This window comes from Suricata suricatta, chromosome 3 (assembly GCF_006229205.1).
Source record: "Suricata suricatta isolate VVHF042 chromosome 3, meerkat_22Aug2017_6uvM2_HiC, whole genome shotgun sequence".
NCBI classification, from domain to species: Eukaryota; Metazoa; Chordata; class Mammalia; order Carnivora; family Herpestidae; genus Suricata; species Suricata suricatta.
This window is the reverse complement of record NC_043702.1, coordinates 95,114,404-95,136,539: the sequence shown is the minus strand read 5'-3', so window position 1 is coordinate 95,136,539 and position 22,136 is coordinate 95,114,404. Positions and strand designations below refer to the sequence as shown.

Genomic DNA, 22,136 nt, shown 5'->3' with positions numbered 1-22,136 from the left:
GCTGAATTCACATTTTAATGAGCATTTTAGTAATTCTTTACATGTTATAAAAGTAACAACATACTTGTTGCAAATTTGGAAAAGAGACAACAGATGATAAAAATTAAAAGCAGTAACGAATAATTCTCCATAAGAAAGTTACTGAACATGTTAACGTATTTCATTCTTACATCCTGTTATTTGCATCTATATGTGTACATGCATGCAATGTAATTGCAAATGCACTGTGTATATAATTCTATACAAGACCGTGTAGTTCTATCTTCTACTATCTTCACTTAACATTTTAAGCTGAGCTGTTCTAATGTCATTATATTTTTCACAAGATCACTTTTAAAGAGATGGAAAAACAGATGTAAGGTGAATCATCTAACCACAGAACCACTTCTGCACATTTGCTATCTATTCAGTATTTTGCCCCTATAAATTATGTTGTAATAAAAATACAAATTATCCCCCAAACTTCACAGTCATGAATTCAATTCTACCGTTTTAATATCACTCTGATTGATGGTTATAATTTTACTTTTGTAAAAGCAAACAAAGAGAAGACAAAAAAGTTAAGCTTCTGCCAGGGAGAGCTGAGAGTGAGATTATTCTCGAAGCTGTAACCAGCTCCCTGTGCAGAAAAATTCCAACTTTCTGCAACACAACAAAATTGAACAAATAGACCAAAACTGTAGCATGATAAAATAGTGCCAAAAAATAACAAAGGAGATTCATTTGTTTGATTCCCCTGATTATGAATCCCCCATATCATTGGACATATTAATGATATGACTTTGAAAATCTGGTTTATTTTTCATGAAGAATACAACAATGGATTTTCACTTCTGTTCACTACCTCGGACACAGTTTCTTGGACTGAGATGGCTGGGGGCATTTAAAAAGAAATACTAGATCCAGATCCAGATCATCTCTAAAAGCAGTTATCAGGGTACCAATCATTTGAAGATCTGTAAGATTCAGACCTTTCTTTTTTACTTACATATTTTCTTGCCTTTTCTTTTCTTTTCTTTTGCCTTTACATTTGTTATCTTCACCTTTTACATATTTTTGCTTAGGTAATTTTCACTACCCGTCTACATCTAGGAATGACTATCCTCAGCTTACATGAAAATAAAACAAACCAAACGCAAGCCTTGGGAGGCTTTAAAAAAATTGCTGAAAGGCCCTGGTCTGTCTCATTTTTGTGACTTTTCCATATCAGTATGTCATACCGTCACACATCATGTAAGTTAACAGGTTTAAATATCTAATTTTGGAGATCACTTGGGAGATGAGTTGAACTGGGTCCAACAGGAAGTCCAATAAAGTCATGATTAAATCCAGAGCCTCACATATCATCACTCCTCCCAACTGGCCATTTTTCCAAAACCATGTGCAACAGCTCACGTGCTGGGTGGACACAGGGAAGGATAGGTTTGCACAGATCAGAGAAAAATCTATGCATATCATGAATAAAGGAGCTGAAATGAATCCTCTACCGATTGTTAATCAATGGGCCCATGTTTACATATCAAGAAAAATATAATAGTTCATCCCATTACACTAACCAAACTATTTACTGAGCAGGAGATGGGTCCAAGCAGGGTGCTAACAGCTGGGTGACTCAAACATGAGTACATTACAAGCACCTCTCTTCTGGGCTTTCTGTCTCATAGAGCTGATTGTGGCAAACTACAGCCAGCATGCAAAGAAATGGAGTAAGTTGAATTGAGAGTGCACATTTAGAAACTCTGGTGGCAATCTGGCATCCCTGCAAATCCAAATGTATAAATGGACTAATCTCACCAAAGAGCTGAACTACTGGGTAAGCCAGCAACAGACTAGCTATACACAATAAAACCTCATTTCACAATTCTATTAGTTTGTCTACTATACCCAGATGTATTTAAAACCCAAAATCCAAAATCTTCTTCTTTTTTTTTTAATCAAAAGGTAATTTAAAGGATCTATTCTCTGCAGGGTAAATTTGGAAACTGGCTAGTGGTAAAGAGTTGGTAAAGTTCTCAAGTTATCTCTTGATTCATTATGGGTAAAAGCTGAAAATAAATAAACAGATTACCAAAACTGCTTTAAAGATTTTCTTCCTATTATTATCCTTCCTCTATAGACTGATTTCTTCTCTACTATGAATATGAATAAAACAAAAAATAGAAATAACCTAAATAAAGTTTATTCACATTAAGTAGTGCTGTCATCAGTCAAACCTAGATTAGTTAACAAGAAGGAAGCAAGATCATTTATTACATTAAAATCTTGAAATAGAGGGAGGCCAGTGCTCTTTCCATATCTGAGAACAGGAATAAAATGTGAATCATTTCTCTCTCTCTCAATACTTGTTTAATTCTGATTTAGAAATAACAAAAAGAAGTGCAAGAGTAATTCTCTATTAACTTCCTATATACAGTCTCTCAAAGATATATTTAAAATTCATTTTTAAAATTCTAATATTATGTTTATACTTCTTATATTTTTGAAATATAATTTTAGAACTCTTGAATACAGTATGATCAAAATTGGAGTTGTATTTGAAATATCTAGGAATCTTTTTTTTAGTAATTTACTTTTATTGTATTTTCAAAAGTATTAATTCATGCCACATTTGAAATAACCCTTGAACAACACGGATTTGAATTATTTGAGTCCACATACATGCAGATTTTTTTGATACACTACAGGGCTGTAAGTGTATTTGCTCTTCCTTATGATTTTCTTGGGAACATTTTCTTTTCTCTACCTTATTTTATTATAAGAATACAGTATATGATATGTATAATATATGAAATATATATTAATCTAATGTTTATGTTAACTGTTGCCCCTAACCCTGTGCTGTGTATTTTCTCTTCCTTGTGATTTTCTTAAAAACATTTTCTTTTCTCTATCTTCCTCTAAGAATACAGTATATAATACAAAAAATATACAAAATATGCACTAAGTGTTTGTGTTATTAGGCACTCTTAACTCTATGCTGTTCAAGGGTCAGATGCAAAAAGAAATTAGTTAAATTTAAAAGTAGTGACATTTCACACTAGCTTTAGAAGCACTGTATTAGAGGAGATGAGGTATGTCATTATTACAATCAAGGCAGAAACTTCTATATGGGAGAGTCAAACAGTTTAGAAGATGATGTTCCTCACAGCTTGCAGGACAATTAGCCACTGGCTTTGTGCCTAGGCAGTGAGTTTCAAGTGGGATAAAACTGGGGCTTTCAAACTGGGGGAGAGATTTGGGCAGAGAAAACAGTGTAGACAAAGGCACACAGTCATGAAAGCTTTCGAGCTTATGAAGAACATCAAGAAGTTCAATAGATCTGAAATACAATGTAAGGCAGAATTGTAGGCAAGAGGCTGAGCTTAAGTCTGAGAGGCTTACTACAAAGGGAAGAGTTTGAAATTTATTCAGCGAGCAGCAGGGTTCATCTGATGTTTTCCTGCGAAGCATATTAACAGTTTTTAGCTGGGCCATATAAAGTTTTAGTTTATAGGAGTCTGAGACTGATGGAGGGACCGGCTGGAGATCCCTGGGGAGGGCATGCTTGCTCTTAATTAGTTATAAAAATGACATAAACATGCCCATATATTAAACAAAATTTAGGAAAAATCATGTATAGTCAAAAAGAAAAAAAAAAGGCAGGCCAAAATCCAGCCATCTGGACACAGTCATCTGCACACACGTCACAATCCGGACGATATGATATCACATGCCATCAGCACTGTTTTGAAGACCTCTTTGTTCACTTTTTATATCATGAACATGCATATAAATATGCTTATCTATCTTTCTTTTAGTGACCACATAAGTTAACATTCTGTGGATATACCTATGGAGAGGACATTACTGCACTATTAAAGATGAAAGGATTAAGAGCAAGGAAATCTACAGCAATGAGATTATCAAAGTACCTAGTACGTGTGTTGGAGACTGGAAATGGCAACTCAGAGTCGAACAATGAAAGAAGTTGAGTTTTACACTTAAACCGAGTGAGGAAAGCGGGGTCCATCTCTTCTCAGCTATGTTTCTAGATACATGTTTTTTTGCTTAAGTTTCAGTTTTCTGGGGTTATAAGTTAACTTTACATGCTATTCATGAAATATGTATAGAAATCTAGCACAAAGCCTAACACAGAAGGCCCTCAATGAATGTTAGGTCTTTCCTTGATGATTGATTGATCATCAAATGTATGTGGGGAGATGAATAATGTTATAGAAGATGGATTTCCAGGTTTCAAGGTGATATAACTAGGAAGAAGATGCTATAAAAATGGAGATTTCAAGGATATGAGCAGATCTGGGGGAAGGCAGCTGTTAAGCTAACCATGAATATGAGCACCCATCCAAGGCTGCAGTGACATTCACAGATATATTAGCTGAGAAGCAGCATAATGAATGACACTGTTGCACTACAACCTAGACACGTCAGGGCCATCGTGACTCTCTCCTTCTCCTTGACCAGTAATGCAGTAAGTGCTCCTAGGTGACCTCCACGAATTAAATGAAGCTTCCAAATGAGCTCAGCTTGGACTCCTTTAAGCCACGTATATACTAAGAAAACCTAGCGAGACATCTCCTAAAGAAAAAGCTCGCATTTCACCTTTTGATATAATCTGTGATAATGAGGCCAAGGCTCTATTATTTTAACCACAGAGTTCCTTCCCACTGTATTTTCTGGCTATGTGAGAAACATGTAAATAGGCCAAGTATCTAGTGATTGCCAGAAAGGAGATCTGAGCTGGATAAGAGAAATGAATGAGCACAAATCTATTCCTCTACTTGAAAAGTAACCCAGTATACAAAATCTACTAACAGTAGATTTTGCTTAACCTTGTTTAAAAGATTGTTTTTAAGGCAAACTATTTTCTAAATATTTTAGGTCTTGGGTTTTACTTAGAGTATAATAATAAGAACACTGCAGGTTTGTCCTAAGATATTTTCTCAAGATTAAGTTTACCAATGATTGGTAAAGAAATTATGAAAAAAGTGATGGAAATAATTGACTGCAAACATGTTATTTTGATATCATGTAAAGTTTTCAAGTAGAAAGTGTGTCCTAGATATGGAAATGTGGCTTAATTTAGCATGCAGCTCACTGCTTAAGTATCTGTCCAGTCCTCTGGCACATCAATATCAGAGTGTCAGTTATACACAGGAGTAAATGCCTCTTTAAATAGTCCAAGTTCGCCTGAGAGGGGAGATGAAGCCCATGATTTTTTTTTTCTTGCTTTCCAAAGTCAAGGACTATGCATATTTCTAACATTTGGCCAAAATCACGGTAAATAAAACGGAATGTTACTGAATAGTTCAGATCTAATGACTGCTGATTCTTTCCACAATTTTTATGTCATCTCCTTTAATGGAAAATAGAAATGCTACCAAGTACAAAGGTGATTTTAAAATGAAAAACAGAAGAAAGATTTGTGAGACATAAAATTTGGTGGTAATTATATACCCCTCCATGAGCCTTCTTTAGTCATGAGGCTCATCTGAAATAAACACAGTGTACATCTAAAGTAATCATAATGCAAGGCAACAGTATGGCAAACTCCAAAATTGTGAACAATTCAAAGTGAAAATATACAAATAAATTAATAAAATGCTATTTTGTTTTCTCTAGCTATAATACCATCCCCACAGCACACACTCATCTCCCAACCAATTTTAACTGAAACCTGAGTTTGTCTAAAAATAACAGTGGACGTCAATTAAATACATTCATTCATTTATTCAAATTGCGAGTGCCTGCTGGTCTGCAGGAGCTCTATCAGTGCTAGGTAAACACTTATGATTTGGCCTCTGCCCTCACAAACTAAGTAACATTCTTTTTATAGCTTCCACAAATTAACATTTAATTTGCAGGCATAAATGCACTTAATTAGAATATTAGAGAAGAAAGAATGGGCTGTATGTAAGATGATATTTATTAGATGAAAAGGCAAAGCTCCTTTCATCTGCCATACAAATAATCTCCTCTATTCCTTAAAAACAAGCACAGTTATTATCTCTAAATAAAGTGAAGGGCAAAGAGTAACAACTATCTAACCACAGTGATTAGAATGGTCTGGCAAAATAGAATATTCAAGAAATGGAAACATGACTTCCTTTTTACCAACACAATCCTATCCAGAATTTCCCCTATTACCTTTCTTAATGAAACCAAAGCCCATGGAGTCATTCAGTGGCTTTTATTTTTCATTGTTCCTTTTTTAATCTAAAAACTTTTTTAAAACTTTTGACAATAATAAAAGCAGAACTAACCAAAGGAGAACTGAGATTGTTTTTGTTTTGTTTTGTTTTGTTTTGTTTTGGGGGGCTTTTTTTGCCAAGCCAGAAAAAGAAAGTGCAATATATTTCCATGTCATGTCTAAGTATTTCAAATTTGCAAAGATTCTCCCTAGTTTGTAACACTCGAGCCTATAAAGAAAAGCCACAAAGAGAGAAAAGAAAATTAATTTGATTGCTAAATTTAAAGCGCTTCCAGAGACAGCCTCCCAAAATCTATACTTCTACACCAAGAAGAGTTATCCAGAGAAATGTTAAGGTTTATCAAATGCTTAAAGTCACATAACTAGTGATCATGAGGAACTGCAGATATAGATCAGTCAATATAATACTTGAGAATAATTTGAATGATGACCTATGTTAGGAATCGGTTCTCTCTCACATGAGCCAAGGTATTGATTTCTGATTAAATGGTATACTGGTATACGTAACTGTTGAAGCATGTCATTTAAAATATAAACTATCATGGATGATTATTTAATTTTAATTACAGGGAACCCAAAATAAATACAGCACATCTAAATGTGTGCACGTACCATTGATCCACCGAGCTTCTGGGTCATGAAGCACAAAATCTTTCCTGAAGAGATCTTCTAAAGACAATCTTGTTTCTGATGAATTTGTGAGTTCATCTAAAATAAAATAAGTCTTAGATTAGACACTTATCTCATGTTAGTTTTTAAAACTCATGAATTATAAAATTTGGAATATTTTGTTTCAAAGATATGTTAACTAGAAGACAATATAGTCATCTTAATATGGCCTTTGGCATTTGAAGCTTTCTGTTTCAGAAACATTTTCATTAAATTATTTTAAATATTTTGTCTTCATCTAGCACAAATTTAATAGATCAATCCCTTTTATGTAGTGATATACATAACATGTATAGTGTATACGTATAATGATATGCAGAATTCTTGTTGTACACTGTGCCTACACATTTTTTGTGGTTTAACCATAATCCAGTCCATTACATTCCAAAACCACTTTGATAGGTTCTCATAATGCTAAATTTATATTTTTGTTGTAAACACCAAACATGAGAGTTGAGTGTCCTGATAGAAATGATAAAGAAAACTTCCCAACTCAGCAGGAGTTCACCAAATAAATAAATACCATGCTCCACCAATTACCACCAAACAAACAGTAAATAGATTTAGAAGTTCAATATAAAAATTCAAATAATACAGATGCAGAATATTAATAAAAACATACATAAAAACTAAGTACACTACCCTTTTTAATTCGAAAATCTATGAAATAGAAGGATAATATGGTTGAAGTACTCAAATCAGGCATAACAAACATGCTTTTGATACTGGAGGTGATAAAAAGTTAGCAGTATTTCATTTTCTTTTCAATAGACTTTTTTATTTACTGTACAAAAATCATCTTTGTTACCTTTCAGCTGTGACCTTCACTTTGGTTGAAACTAAAATGTCAAAGATATATACTAACCTCATTAGATATTGTTTTTTAAAGGTTCGGTCTTACTGCCGTGAGAGCATTTGTTTCTTCCAGCTGAAAAGCTGGGGTAGAGAATCAATAACTTCAAATGTAATTTCCTTTCACATGAATCAACCGTGCATTTAATCCACAAAATATTTGCTAAGAAACAACTAGAAAAAATATTCCTAATGGCAATAGTGAGAATTGTATGATGCCAAGTCTAGCATAGGACATTGTGATTATACATGGATTTTCAAAATAAAATGCCCCATTTGATAGTCTGACACACCAAAATTTTAACTTTCTTCATTCATTCAACAGATAATGGAACTTTAATTTTCAAAATTTTAAATGAAATATTATAAGATGCTGGAGACCTGTCTGTCTGTCCTGAGGGACTGAGGATAAATAAATCTTAAATTAGATATTTATCTCATGTTAGTTTTTAAAACAAATGGATTATGAAATCTGGAATATTTTAAGAGTAAGAAAGAATATGATAAATGAAGGATACAGAATATTGTGGAAGTTTAAAGAAAGGAAGGGAAAGATCTTGCAGAAGGAATTAGAGAAGGCCTCAGTTATAAATAAAATGACCGGCTCTCATCCATTGCTAGAGGGAATGCAAAGTGCTACAGACACTTTGGAAGAGGGTTTAAATGGTTTCTCACTAAACATAATTCTAGCAATTGGGATTTGTGGTATTGACCTACATGAGTTAAGAACCTATGTCTGCACAAAACTCTGGGCATAAATGTTCATAGCAGCTTTGTTTACAGTTGTCCAAACCTGGAAGGAACCAAGATGTCCTTCAGTAGGTGAATGAATAGACAGACTGATAAATCCAGACGATGGAATCTTATGCAGTAATAAAAAATGAGCTACCAATTATGAAAAGACATGGAAGAACTGCCAGTGTCTATTATTAAGTAAAAGAATACAATGTTTTCTTTTTTTAAGTCTATTTATTTTGAGAGAGACAGAGACAGCATGAGTGAGGGAGGGCAGATAGAGGAGAGAGGAAATCCCAAGCAGCCTCCATGCTACCAGAGCAGAGCCTGACATATAGCTTGAACCCATGAAACTGTGAGATTATGACCAGAGCCAAAACTGAGTCAGATGCTTAACCTACTGAGACACCGAGGTGCCCCAATAGAAGACAATTTGAAAAGGCTATACATTATATGACTCTAACTACGTGACATTGTGGAAAAGGCAAACTATAAAGATGCTAAAAATATCACTGGCTTCAAGGGGTTTTGGAGCAGGGGAGGGAGGAAGAATAGGTGAAGCATGATTTCCAGAGCAGTGAAGCTACTCTGTGTGATCTGTATGACCTATAACAGTGAATATAAGTCCTTACACATTTGCCTAAATACATCCACATCCCTATTTTTCTTACAAAGACTTTTTCCTGTTCCCAGATAAATTCCACGTATTTTTTCTATTTAAAAAAATTTAAACATTTATATTTAATTTTGAGAGAGAGAGAGAGAGAGACAGAGCAGGAATGGGGGAGAGCCAGAGAGAGAGGGAGAAACAGAATGTGAAGCAGGCTCCAGGCTCTGAGCTGTCAGCACAGACCCTAATGCAGGGCTTGAACCCATGACCTGACCTGACATCATAACCTGAGCTGTGAGCTGAAGTTGGCCACTGACTGAGCTAGCCAGGTGCCCCCATATTTTGTTTTATTGTTATCTTTTATGATACAGATGTTTATATATATTTTGTGACTGCATCTTTTATAATACAAATATAGATGTCATAATAAAAATACCTTATTAAGGCAAGTGCACCACAGCAGATCTTGTTTTAAAATAAAATTTCAAATTAGATATCAATAACTTGCTACCATATATTTCGTTGTATGTCTTTAAAATCATATTTCAACCTACCAAATTGAAAATCTTATTAAAACTGCACTATATATGCACAGAAAATTGGAAAACCTTAACCGATATGTAATATTAATGCTTTTAATTTCAAACTACTTATATCATGCAAATCTTATATACATTTATAATACTGTATTTTCTTTTTAAAATTTTTTTTAAATGTTTATATCTTTTTGAGAGAGAGACAGAAAGACAGAACACGAGTCAGAGAGGGACAGAGACACAGGGAGAAGCAATACCTGAGGCAGGATCCAGGCTCTGAGCTGTCAGTACAGAGCTGGGTGTGGTTCTTGATCTCATAAACCATGAGATCCTGACCTGAGTGGAAGCTGGACACGTAACCAGCTGAGCCACCCAAGTGCCCCTATAGTATGGCACCTTCTATTTTCCATATAGATCCTTTACTTTTTCTATTAGATTTAGTTCTAATTATATAATTTATTATTACCATGAACAGAATGATTTCTCATTATTTTATTATATATTATATATTTTTATTATATATAATAATAATACATAATACATACATATATTATATAATATATAATTTAAAATTACTTGCAGATTCACATGCAGTTTTAAGAAATAATACAGACAAAATTCTTTATGTACTTCATCCAGGTTCCCTCAATAACATGAAACACCTTGCATAATCAATATGAGAAAAAAGTGATATTTATACAGTTTATCAAAATTAGTCAGATTTCACATTTCACATCTATTCATTTGTGTGTGTGCATGTGTGCATGTGTGTGCATGTGTGTGTGTGTGTCTTTGGTTCTATATGATTTTATCATGTATAACCAGCACAAGTTAGATACTGAACAGTTCTATCACCAGATAGAACTCTACTTTTATTATCATGGCCTCCCTTTACAACCACTGCCAAACACTAATCTATTTTCCATCTCTGCAATTTTGTTATTTCAAGAATACTATGTAAAAAGGATCATACCACATGCAAGCTTTTGAAATTGGCTTTTTTCACTCAAAATCATTCCCTTAAAATCCATGTAAGTTGTTGAGTCTATCAGTACTCTGTGCCTTCTTATTTCTGATTAATATTCTAGGGCATGAATGTACGACAGTTTTTTGAACCACTTACCTGTTGAAGTATATCTGGGTTCTCCTTTACAGTTTGAGTTATTATGACTACAGCTTCTATGAGCATTCTTTTTTTAATTTTAGAGAGAGATAAAGAGTAGAGACAGGGGAGAGAAGTAGAGGGAGAAAGAGGTGGGGGGAGAGAGAATGAATCTTAAGTAGGCTCCAATCCCAGCACAGAGCCCAATGTAGGGCTCAATTTCACGACCTTGGGATCATGACCTGAGCCAAAAGCAAATCAGAGTTACAATTGAGCCACCAGGTGACCTTTTGAACATTGTTTAACAGGCGTTGTATGAATATAAATTGTCCTTTCATTGGGATAAATGCCAAAATGGGCAACTATTGAGTCACATGGTACTTTTGCAAGAAAATGTCATAGGTTTTTCTGGTCTGGAGTAGTTGTATTATTTTGCATTTTCGACAGCAATATATAGACCCAGTTCCTCTGCATTCTTGCCACAATTTGTGTGTGTGTGTGTGTGTGTGTGTGTGTGTGCGTGTGTGTGTGTTTAATTTAGCTATTGTGATTATTACTATGATCATATCCCTTTGGGATTATAATTTGCATTTCCCTAAGAGCTAATGAACATCTTTTAATGTGAATTAATGTGAATGTAAACAGTATGCCTCTTTCAGTGAAATGTCTGTTAATTCCATTCGTCCATTTCTAATTGGATTGCTTTTGTTTGTGTTGGTTGAAGCTGAAAAGTTCTTTATTCTAGATACAGATCATTTGTCAAATATTTTAGTTTCAAATATTTTCTCCGAGTCTCTATCTTGTCTTTTCATCTTCTCAAAAAGGACTTCTCCAAAGAAAAGATTTTTAAATCAATATGGCCCAGTTTATTAATTTTTGCTTTTACAAATGATGTTTTTGCTGTCAAAACCAGGAGTTTTTCATGGTCCTGAAGATTTTCTCCTACATTTCTTCTAACAGGGTCCTAATTTTATTTTACATTGAAGCATTTGGTGCACTTTGCATTACTTTTTGTATATTGTGTGAGAATTAGCTTGAGATTCAAATTTCAATTGAATTTTTCTCTACTGGATGCCCAATTGCTCCAGCACCATTGGTTAAAAAGCAGTTTTTCCTTTTAGAAAATCATTCCATTATGATGAATGTCAAAAAGGATGTTGAATAATAATGGTGGTAATGATATACCTATCCTTTTCTTCTAAAAAAAGATCTTAATATTTCTATCTATCTTAACATTTCATTATTAAGATAATTTTCTAGAACTTTGATAAGGAATCCCTATCATTCTTAGGTAATATATTTTATCAAATATCAGTTAGAATTTTTAGTTGAAATTATTACTATATCATTATACAGTTCCAGCCTCTTTCATATAAACATTTTCCCTCTTTTAATGTATTGATATAAAAGTTGTATAAATGAAATTTCTATTTCCAGCCATCTTCTATAACAAAGCCCAAATGATCAAGTGAATTACTGTTATTTTATACTGCTATTAATATTTTACCTAAATGTATAATCACACTTGATGAATGAAATGAGATGACCCATTGTTTTTCCATTTTGTATCATATAGATTAGTTAACAGTTCACTATTTATATTAAATATTTTTGAAGTATTATTCTCTGATCTGCAATTAATGTATTTAATAAAAATTATTCTTTTTTAATTTTTTAAATTTATTTTGACAGAGCGAGCAAGCGAGCAAGCAAGTGGAGGAAGGGCAGAGTGAGAGAGACACAATCCCAAGCAGACCCCACACGGTCAGTGCAGAGTCCCATGCGGGGTCTGAACTCACAGAACTGTGAGATCATGACCTGAGCCAGAATCAAGTTGCTTAACCAACAGAGCCACCCAGGTGCCCCATAAATATTTTTCTTTTAACTTCAGTTGCACCTAGAATTTATTTTAAAATCAACCTACCAAAGCAATTCAAATTATTGTAACTAATTTTTCTTTTAAATAATAATCAGAGGGAGAGACAGAGAGAGATGTTTTAAGAATTATTTTCATTTCAGTCATCACTTAGAAAATGAACTGTATACTTTTTCCCCCTTTATTTCTTTATTTATTCTTTCTTTAAATTTACCTTAGCTGCCAGGCACTATCTCTGAGGTCTCTTGAATTTTTCAGTCCTGGAATAAAGACTTCTCCCACCTACACACAATGAATAAATTCTCACTTAATAGCCTCCGAACTCACTTCTATACTGATCTCCTCTCTCTTCAAGTCTCATCATAATCCTCTGGGGTGTTATTCCTTTACAATTAATCTTCCTTTTTGCAAATACCCTTCAAACCCTATTGAATATGAGTATCTCTATTCCACAGGGAAAAATGAGGCTCTAAGGTTAAATGTGACAAAGATCACATTGTCAGTAAGAGGCAGGACTAAAATTGGAATCTATCTTTCCAGCTTATTAAAGTTATACTGTCTCTCAAAATAAGTTTTGTTTTCTCGTCTTCTTTAATACTGTGTCAATTATGTCTTTGTTTTACAAACATGATGATATACAATTTTATAAATGTTATTTTAAGAATATCCTTATTGTGGCACCTGGGTGGCTCAGTCGGTTAAGCATCTGGCTTTGGCTCAGGTCATGATCTTATGATTCATGGGTTCAAGCCCCACGTCGGGCTCTGTGCTGACAGCTAGCTCAGAGATTGGAACCTGTCTCCAGATTCTGTATCTCCCTCTCTCTCTGACCCTCCCTGCTCATGTTGTCTCTCTCTGTCTCTCAAAAATAAATAAAAAACATTAAAAATTTTTAAAAAAGAATATCCTTATTGTCTTTTAGCCACTTGTCTTTTAGCCCTTGTCCAAAAGAAATTCTACTACTTAGTGTACTCTCCCCAGAACTTACTAGCATTCCTTTCTAGTCCAACTTATCTGAGAAAGTACCATTGCCATAGTCCTTCTTTTTTTCTCAGAGAGAGTGATATCACAGCAATCACTAAAACATAAGGTTTTCTGTTTGTTTTCTTCAAGACAATTGCTTATATAATGTCAGGAAATTTCCAAACTAACCCTATGTTCACTGCTACATGCTATTTAGTGTTACAACTTCAGTAGCATCTCCTACCACATCTCATCAGCAAATATTTATAACCCACATTAGTACCTGATTTCTGAGGAACTTGATTTATGACAGAATCATCTGGAGAAATCTTACTATTTGATACATTTTAACAATTGTGCCTGTATGTGAACACAAAGCCCACACTTCATAACAAAGAATCATGAACACCATTCATTCCTGCCAATCATTCACACTGAACACTGAGAAGGTAAGTCAGAAGGAAAATGGTAACAATATAATTTTAAGAGATAACCTCCTCATGTGAAACTTCTTTCTTAATAAATCTTCATAAAAGAAAATTCTGACATCACTACTTGTTCCTAAGAAAACAAGTAATACTTAAACTTAATATTCACATCTCATAGTCCTTATTCTTCACTGATAAGGTAGTGGGTCACATATCTCTAGTTATTTTGCAACTAAATATGAGCTACCTCTCTATTGTGTGCATGCATGCGTGTGTGCGTGTGTGTGTGTGTGTGTGTGTGTAAATGTGTCCAAGTCTGAAAACCTAACATAATGTTAACAGTTGCTAGTAAAAGGCTAAGTATCAGTTAAGCATGTAGGACCCTATATTATAGTTCTAATTATGAAGAGCAGCACAAAAATCCAAGGAGATGCATGGGATAACAAAAATCACAAAAGGCGAGGGGAACAGAGAAGGGAAGGGTTGAGTAAAATAGGTAAAGGGGAGCAGGAGAAATAGGCTTCTAGGTATGGTACAAATAAGGCCCAGGAGTAAAAAGCAGAGCATGAGGGGGACGCCTGGGTGGCTCAGTCGGTTAAGCATCCAACTTCGCCTCACGTCATGATCTCATGATTCGTGAGCTTGAGCCCCACATCCTTTACTGACAGCTCAGACCCTGGAGCCTGCTTCAGATTCTGTGTCTTCCTCTCACTCCCTACCCTGCTCACACTCGGTCTCTCTCTCAAAAAGTAAATAAAAATCTAAAAAAATTTTCAATTAAAGAACATCACAGCATGAGGAATAAAGTCAATGATGCTGTAATAGGGATGTAAAAGGACGGATGGTAGCTACACTGGTGGGCAACACAGCGTTATATAAACTTATCACAACACTAAGGTACACATCTGAAACTTATATAACCTTGTGTGTCAACTATTGCAAATAAAATAGGAACTGGAAACAGAGTAATCATTTGTTAAATAGTTACAGGATATAGAATCTTAGCTAAAACATTCAGATTTGGCTACATGAATGCAGTGACAGAACTGACGTTAAATAATTCATTTCATGTCCTTTTTTTCTGTTCTAGTCTGTCATTTAAGATCATAGACTGCTACTGGTTTTTGTGTGCTTTCTTCCAAAACTCCATTCTTGCTTTTAAATGACCCTTTGAAATAAGTTGACTGCATAATTGTAGAAGAAAAAACAAAGTTCCTTAGTATTGAATTGAAGAAAAACTAATTTATGACTTTCAGTTCTTGGTTTCTCTGTATAGAAACTAATTGTGTTACTTTTTATCTAGTTTACTCTACACATCAGAGGTTCAGAAATGTTTCTTTTAATTTAAATCCTATTTGAAATAATCTCCTGTTAAAATACTCATAAAAAGGGAAATCTAATCAAGTAGTTACTCAGAATTGCCCTTGAAAAGTACAAAGTCATTTCCCTTTTCTGTTCTTGTGATTCTCTCTTCTCTCTAAATGCCTACTGTACCAACACCTCCATTTCCCACCACGATGTTTAAATCTCTATTTAGTCTTACAGGTCCTTCCCATTCTCTGTGTTTAGTGTCAGTCAGTTCAGGCTACTCTTCAAGTGCATTTCCATGTTAAACATGGGTACATTTTTAAAGTTCATTGAAAGAGTAACGTCCCTTCTACTCCTCCTTATCAAACTAGTAGAAAATACAGAATAAAAATTATAGCCATTGCTAAATTCAAGACCTATTCAAAATATATGTTGTTGGTACATTTCCTAGCCAGTCAACAGAACTTTCGGTTTTGTTTCTACCGAACAGGTGAAGCATTAAGTCCCCTCTTACTTTCTATCTTTTCCCCCATTCTTTCCTTTCACTAGGATGTTGAAACACTATACAGCAGACTAAATGTTATCAAACTTTATGTCATTTGAGATCAGACACACAATCCCAAATTCTCTTCAATGTTTCCTCATTCATCACCCAGAAAATGAATGAAGGTTTACTAATTCCCAGTTAAAGAATTAGTAGTTCATAATATAAATTTGAGGAATGAAAGAACATATTATTAGAACAGAAAAAAAAGCACAAGATGTGTATTGGTACAAGTTACACTTACTGTTTTTTTAAATAAATGCATGGAAATAGGCAAAATATTCAGTTCACTAAGAGTTAGTCACTGTCATTATTATAAATGAAATATTAAAAAGGGTAGACCCCAAAAAATAAAAATGAAATGTATGGGTCAGTAAAAAGTATCTTTAATATTTTGTTTCAGAACCTAAAAAAAATGGGTTTTGTTCTTTCAAAATACCCTCCTCCTCCATGGTTGTTTCCTAAAGCAAACATGTTTCAAAACGTATGTTCTTAGATTTACCCTTCCAAAAGTACAGTATTGAGCTTCTTCTAGTAATTAATGAAAAAAAAAGATATAATGTAAAATTCACTCAAAGGTCTATTTTGGAGGAAAGACACTGAACTGTGTAGAATCCATAAGGTCAAAAATATGAATCACAATAAATTATTGTTTTCAATGAAGGAAACTCCAAGTGGCTTGTCCCTTTCTATTGTGAATATCAATTCTTCCATTGAGGCAGAAGCACAAAAAAAAAATTAGTGCATCACATAACTATTTTATGGTCCCAGAAAACTACCTCTGCTCCTTCTAGTGCATCAGGAATTTACTTTCAAATCTCTTTCTTTTGCCTTTTTCTCATTCTAATATTTTCTGGCAATAGCTGAGTTTCTTGAACAAAGAGGTCAATCAATTCCTCATCAATTTTAACACCTTAGAACTATTTTTGATTCAGATTAACCTGATATCTTATAAAGTCTACTAATATAAGTTCTTCTGATTGGATTTATTCCCTAATTCTGATTATCTTCCAATGAACATGATCCTTCTTGAGTATATTTCTAGCATGTGGCTTTCATATAGAAAGCCATGTTATTATAATTATTTTTTAATGTTGATTTATTTTTTGAGAGAGAGAGAGAAAAAGAGACAGACAGAACCACTGGGCAAAAGAGAGAGAGACACAGAATCCGAAGCAGGGTCCAGGCTCTGAGCCATCAGCAGAGAGCCGAACATGGGACTCAAACTCACGAATTGTGAGATCATGACCTGAGCTGAAGTTGGACATTCAACTGACTAAGTTACTCAGGCACCCAGAAAGCCATATTATCTCAAAAATACATATTAAAAATCAGCTATGTGAAAAGTTACCAAACTATGACCAAAGCTGTGTCTATACTGAATAGAATGAAGAGGACAGCTGACAAGATAGTCTACATTTAAGTGCCTCCTTTTTCCCTTTCCTCCATACATGGAGAGAATTTTTAGGAATTTTACATTAAATATGAAATACTGAAGCATGGATTGCAAGACGTTTGCCTCCTATGATGCATTCACCTTCTCTGAGGTTCCCAACACAGTTATGGACATATTCCTCCATTTTCTATTCTCATATAAGAAAAAGCAATAAGCCTTAAAGAACAGCCATCAGAACCAGGAGGTTATAATCTAGTTCTAGCCAACACTTAACTAGTATGTATGCCCATGGCACTCAGTCTATTTAGGTATTAGCTTCCTCTCTGTAAAGAGAAAGTTTGGACCAAATGACACCAGGGCCAGTTGTATTCTAGAAACTCCTGGAAGCTCCCTCAGAACAGAGATTGGAGGGGGAAGGGCAGGTGTTACATACATGATCAGAAGAGCTCTGCTTTAGCAAATTTTTACCCTTCGTATGAAATTTAATTGGAAATACAATGCATGCACACTGGCATGCACCTACAGACACACACACACACAACAGCCTATGAAGTCGCTTGCATCTGTAAAATCCCCTAGTTTCTCTGTATTTTATTCAACTTTTCTCTGTTTTCAGCACAGACTCTAGGTGCTCAGCAAATAAAGAATGTATATCCAGGTTTTGAAGGACTTACTAAATGCTACCTCAAAATTGTAATCTCTTGAATAAATAAATCAAGAACTTTAGGATTTACTCATAGGTTTAATTAGTCAAATTAGTCAATTATTCAAAATGCTAATCATTTTCAAACCTCTTTTTGAGATCTTTTTCAAATTAACATCTCCTGAATTTGAGTAGAAAAGCTAAATATTAGAAATATACTTGCACAAAGGCTTTTCACATTGTGAGAAAATTATGCAATGATGCGTGTGCACACACACGCACATACACACACTGAAATGATGTCTTTCGTTAAACCCTAAAGTGCTATGGTTCTACTTTGAGCTCCTCTATCGCCGTGTTTAAGTTCTGTCCTCAGGAATACGGTTTCAGTTACATTATCACAAGCACAGTTTTGTTTTCCTTCTTTATCTGCATCCCAGGTTTGCAGAATATAACTTGTGAACAACTAGTTAAAATGGGTCCTAAACTCAAAATTATATTCACAATAATATTATTGCATTGTCTTCCATTTACATGGGGTTGGAATTTTCACCCACTGTACAAGGCCAATGGTGGATGAAATTCTAGGACTATATTGTTAGCCAATACTATCACTTCCACATGTGCTCAACTTTTTAAAAATTTGGTTTTACTTGCGAATTTGCTTGATACAGTTAAAAAAATGATAGTTGCATTTAATATCAATACTTAAGATCTTTTTGGGTGATAAATCTGAGGTACATAAAAACAAAAATAGGGAACAGCTGGATGGTTCAGTCGCTGAAGCATCCGAGTCTTGATTTCCACCCCAGTCATGATCTCATGGTTTCTGGAATCAAGCCCCACACTGGGCTCTGTGCGGACATTGCAGAGCCTGCTTGGGATTCTTTTTCTTCTCTCTTTCTCTCTCTCTCTCTCTCTGCCCCTCCCCTGCGCTCTCTCTCACACACTCTCTCTCTACAAATAAACTTAAAAAAAATAAAAACAAAAACAAACCCACTTTCACTGTGCATCCACATGAGAGTCATCTCAAGGTGGATGTCAATGCTTACATCTTGACAGCTGGCTGTGCTATAAACTGAATTAACCACTTTTTTTTCCCATGTAACATATTTAAAGGAAGGAATGAATTACATTGACTTCAGATTTAGGTATAGGTTTCATTCACTGTCACAAAGTAGAATATCCCTATGAAAACTTTTGTAAGCTGAAAGGGCATAAAGCAAGAGTATCCCCTGCTTCCTGAGAGATCACATTATACCACTTCCATTTTTATGGAAATCCCAGATCACCGCTAACCATAGGAAATCCAAAGAGGGTTTTCACTTTTACACTGCACTAATGTAAACTTTTCACAAAAACAAAGTCACATGATGCAAACGTTCAGAGATAAAAAGATATCTGCGTTTGGCAAACATTTTCCTTCATAATGAATAAGATAAATCTCTCATATAAAACACACACACACACACACACACACACACACACACAAGGGGCCATTACAAATTATAAAATTTAAGCTTTCAAGCCAAAATTTGCATTTTGGAAAGCTTATGTTCTCTCTTGAGTTTGAAAGCTTCCCAAAATTCTTCTAGTGAGACTCATAAGTTGTACCATCAGGGATGTTAACTAAGATTTTGTTTTGTTTTGATTTTGTGTTATAGAATAAGCCCCACCAACATTTGGAAAATTGGCATAACTCAGTGAACTAATATTTTGCAAACAGCCAAGACACAATGCTTAGAATTGTACATAGGTAAGAGAACATTTCAATGTAAAAGGTTATCAATGGGTTTACATTTAGCAAAATACTGATATTTTACTGACATATTTTCAGATTCCACATGGCGACCAACCTTCAAGAATCCATCATTTAAGTTTTCAAGAAGGGTCAAAGAAGGACATCTATAAGTATGTGAAAAAGCTATTAAAATACATTTTCAATTTCTAACTAATTATGAGTTCATGATTCTTCATATATGTCAACCAAACAACCTACTGTAAAATAATTAACATAAGAACACATATGAAAATCCTGATGTCTTTCATCCAGACATTAAACAAATTCGCAAAAAGTATAAAATAATGCGGCTGCGCTTTTTCCTTGTCCTGAAAGATATAGCTGTTTTTAATACATGTTATGTATATTTACATGTATAGTTTTATCAGTCTATTTTAAGTGAATATTTTAGAAGAATATCTCAGCAATTAAATTTTTTTATCTAATTCAATAAATGTTGACAGAATTTAAAAGCCCATAAAGTATTTTTTGGGTCTTTACTAATCTGTTAGAATGCCCTACACTAAGCTCTACCGTGTATACTTCTTTATGTATTTTATTTAGTTTATTTTATCCTACATTTCAAACTGCTACATTTATAGTAAATAGTATTCTAGACATTTATAGTAAATAGTATTCTAGGTCTCTACTGTTGTGGAATTTCTTTCTAATTTGGTGATATCATTGGATTTAATAAGTGTGCTCTATTGTATTTGTTTTCATGAACTTTCACAAAATACTTCTCTTACATTCTCTGACTTGTAGTGCAAGAGGGAGTAACTGGATCAGTTGGTCACTGGTCAACATTTACTGGCATAGTAAGTGTAGGAAATTGTGTAGGTGGTAAAGACATAAACCCTGTGCTTGAAGGCTTCAAATATAATAAGAAACTCAGGTTAATCACAGAGGTCAATGCGCAATGAGAACTACACCAGCAGAATTTGTCATCAAAGTTCTATTAGTGAACATGGAGGAGTAGGCAGCTCTAAGAAGCTATTTTCTCACAGAAACATAAAGAAAAAAAAAAGCAAAACTGTCAGAAGAAGCTTTGTCAGAACTCTGGGAAAGAGTCAAAGATTCACAACAATCTAGGAAACACTGAATCTAGAAAAAGGCAACTTCAAAATAGAAGAAAAGCATTGTGGCCTTTTTATCCGGCATTACTCCAATCCCCTCCCTGGCTCAGTGATGATCTTTAAGTCAACAGTCTGAATTTAGAGTATGGGACCCTGGTCCTTGGGTTCTACTATGACCTGTCTGGGGTTACCCAAGGGTCTGACCTGGGGTATTTATTTTTCCTACACCTGACCCAGAAAACTCAGCACAGAAAATCAATGGATATTCTCAAAACATTATAAGGCAAATGAACAAGCTCAGTTGCTGGGGGGTGGGGGTGGGGGTACAATTAGGGGGCAAAAAATATGGTACTCGAGCTTGGGAAGAAAAGCTGGAAAGAGCTTATCTTTAAGAAATTAGCCATTCAAAGTGTCTACATATATTGGGAAATTCAGAAAAACCACAGGCTGGCCTAGAGCAGAATGCATGTTCAAATAAAAGACCTGAGAAGACTCTAAGTTTTTGCCTCCTGCTCAACTCCAGGCTTAAAACAAACAGGAAATGAAGGCTAAGGCAGAGCCCCAAATAAGTACTGAATAACTGCCCCAGAACAGAACTAATCTGAAAAAATTGGGAGACTTTGTTTGGCTCCTAGCATTCAAGTAATCCTTTGTAAAAACACTAGCTGAACACAAGGTATAGCTGAACACAAGAAGAGAAACTACAGAGACCACATATGATAGAGAATACTGACTTTTCAAAAGACATCAGAAAAGTCAACTAAACAGCAACAAAACCAGCTATAGCCTACAGCATATAACAAAAATACATGCTGAAGAGTAGGAATAATCATATACCAAGTGTTCAAGAGATACCTGGGTGGCTCAGTTGGTTTACCGTCAAACTTCCGCTCAGGTCCTGATCTCACAGGTTGTGGGTCAAGGCCATGTTGAGCCCTATTCTGACAGCTCAGAGTGTGGAACCTGTATCTCCCTCTCTTGCTTTGTCTTTCCCCACTCATGCTCTGTATCTCTCTCTCAAAATTAATAAACTTTAAAAAAAGTGCCCCATATTCTGAAAATCAAAATGCACAGTTTTTAATACAAAATTTAAATCATGAAAACAATCAAGACAGTACAGTCTACTCACCGAAGAGATTAACAGAAATTGCCTCTGAGGAAGCACAGACAAGTCACTTACTAGACAGACTTTAAATGAATGGTCTTACATATACTCACAGCACTAAAGCAAACTATGAACAAAGAGCTAAAAGAAACCAAGAGAACAATGTATATATAAAAGAAAAGAATATCATTTAAGAGAAAGAATATTTTTTTAATCCACAGACATTCTCATGCTGAAATGTACCACAGTTGAAATTAAAACTTACTAGAGGGTTCAAATTCTATATATGAGGAAACAAAAGAAAG

At 34.6% G+C, this 22,136-nt stretch overlaps 1 protein-coding gene across 1 annotated transcript in view; it reads right to left on the bottom strand.

Moving 5' to 3' along the window:
* The window catches only part of DPP10 (dipeptidyl peptidase like 10), a 617,838-nt gene that overhangs the window by 429,040 nt on the left and 166,662 nt on the right, over positions 1-22,136 (bottom strand). The window contains exon 3 of the mRNA XM_029933326.1: positions 6,821-6,916. Within this exon, the coding sequence (XP_029789186.1) occupies positions 6,821-6,916 (96 nt within the window). The remainder of the gene's footprint in view (positions 1-6,820; positions 6,917-22,136) is intronic.